The following is a 996-nucleotide window of genomic DNA, read 5'->3' on the forward strand; positions in this document are numbered from 1 at the left end:
ACTCAGGTCCGCCTCGCCTCGGCCGCTGCGCGTCCGGCGAGCACCTCTCTCTGTCCTGTCCCGTCCCGTCCCTGGACTTCAACGCGGAGCGATGGGGGCTGCGGAGAAGGGGTGAGAGCTGAGGATCGGAGCCGTGGGGGACATTGTGCTCGGCGCTATGGCACCGCTGAGCTGTACGCAGCAGTCGCGCTGCCCCATTTGCTTTCCATTTCGTTTGAGTGAACGCTCATGGTGATGCTGTCCTCATTTGAGGACAATCACGCCATAATACTGTAGCATCTGTGCTTCACTGTTCCTCTATTATTGCGGCTTTTCAGTAGAGCGTCTGCGGGCGGGAGGGAAAGGAGTGGTTGGGGCTAGAAAAAGCAATCACCCCAGAACTCAACGCACTTCAGGGATTGATGTAAAAAAGTTATTTGAGGCCTTAAAAAAAATAGTCAACTATAGATTGCACTCTCTGGCAGGTAGAAAACACTGCTTTTTTCAAAAAGATAAAATGTCCAGCTACTCAAATACGGTACCACTGAAACGAGTATTGGTTCTATACAAAAAAAAGAAAAAAAACCTAACTATCAGCACTTTAGCTCTTTTAGTGAAAGAGTAGGTGGCTCTGAAAAGAGCCTTTGGGTTCAAAGTAAGAATCAGGACCACTCTACTTGGAGCTGGTGTACTTGGTGACCGCCTTGGTGCCCTCCGACACCGCGTGCTTGGCCAGCTCGCCGGGCAGCAGCAGCCGCACGGCCGTCTGGATCTCCCGCGACGTGATGGTCGAGCGCTTGTTGTAGTGCGCCAGGCGCGACGCCTCGCCGGCGATGCGCTCGAAGATGTCGTTGACGAACGAGTTCATGATGCCCATGGCCTTGGACGAGATGCCCGTGTCGGGGTGCACCTGCTTCAGCACCTTGTACACGTAGATCGAGTAGCTCTCCTTGCGGTCTCTTCTTGCGCTTCTTGTCGCCCTTCTTCTGGGTCTTGGTGACCGCCTTTTTGGAGCCC

At 53.9% G+C, this 996-nt stretch overlaps 1 protein-coding gene and 1 pseudogene across 1 annotated transcript in view; both read right to left on the reverse strand.

The window, feature by feature from the left end:
- Positions 1–198, reverse strand: part of LOC100544693 (histone H3.3-like) — a 2,573-nt gene extending 2,375 nt beyond the window's left edge. The window contains exon 1 of the mRNA XM_010712061.2: positions 178–198. Within this exon, the coding sequence (XP_010710363.1) occupies positions 178–198 (21 nt within the window). The remainder of the gene's footprint in view (positions 1–177) is intronic.
- Positions 199–603: 405 nt separating this feature from the next.
- LOC100540203 lies at positions 604–995 on the reverse strand (annotated as a pseudogene).
- Position 996: the final 1 nt, after the last annotated feature.

The sequence above is a fragment of the Meleagris gallopavo genome, chromosome 1, assembly GCF_000146605.3.
Source record: "Meleagris gallopavo isolate NT-WF06-2002-E0010 breed Aviagen turkey brand Nicholas breeding stock chromosome 1, Turkey_5.1, whole genome shotgun sequence".
Lineage (NCBI taxonomy): Eukaryota > Metazoa > Chordata > Aves > Galliformes > Phasianidae > Meleagris > Meleagris gallopavo.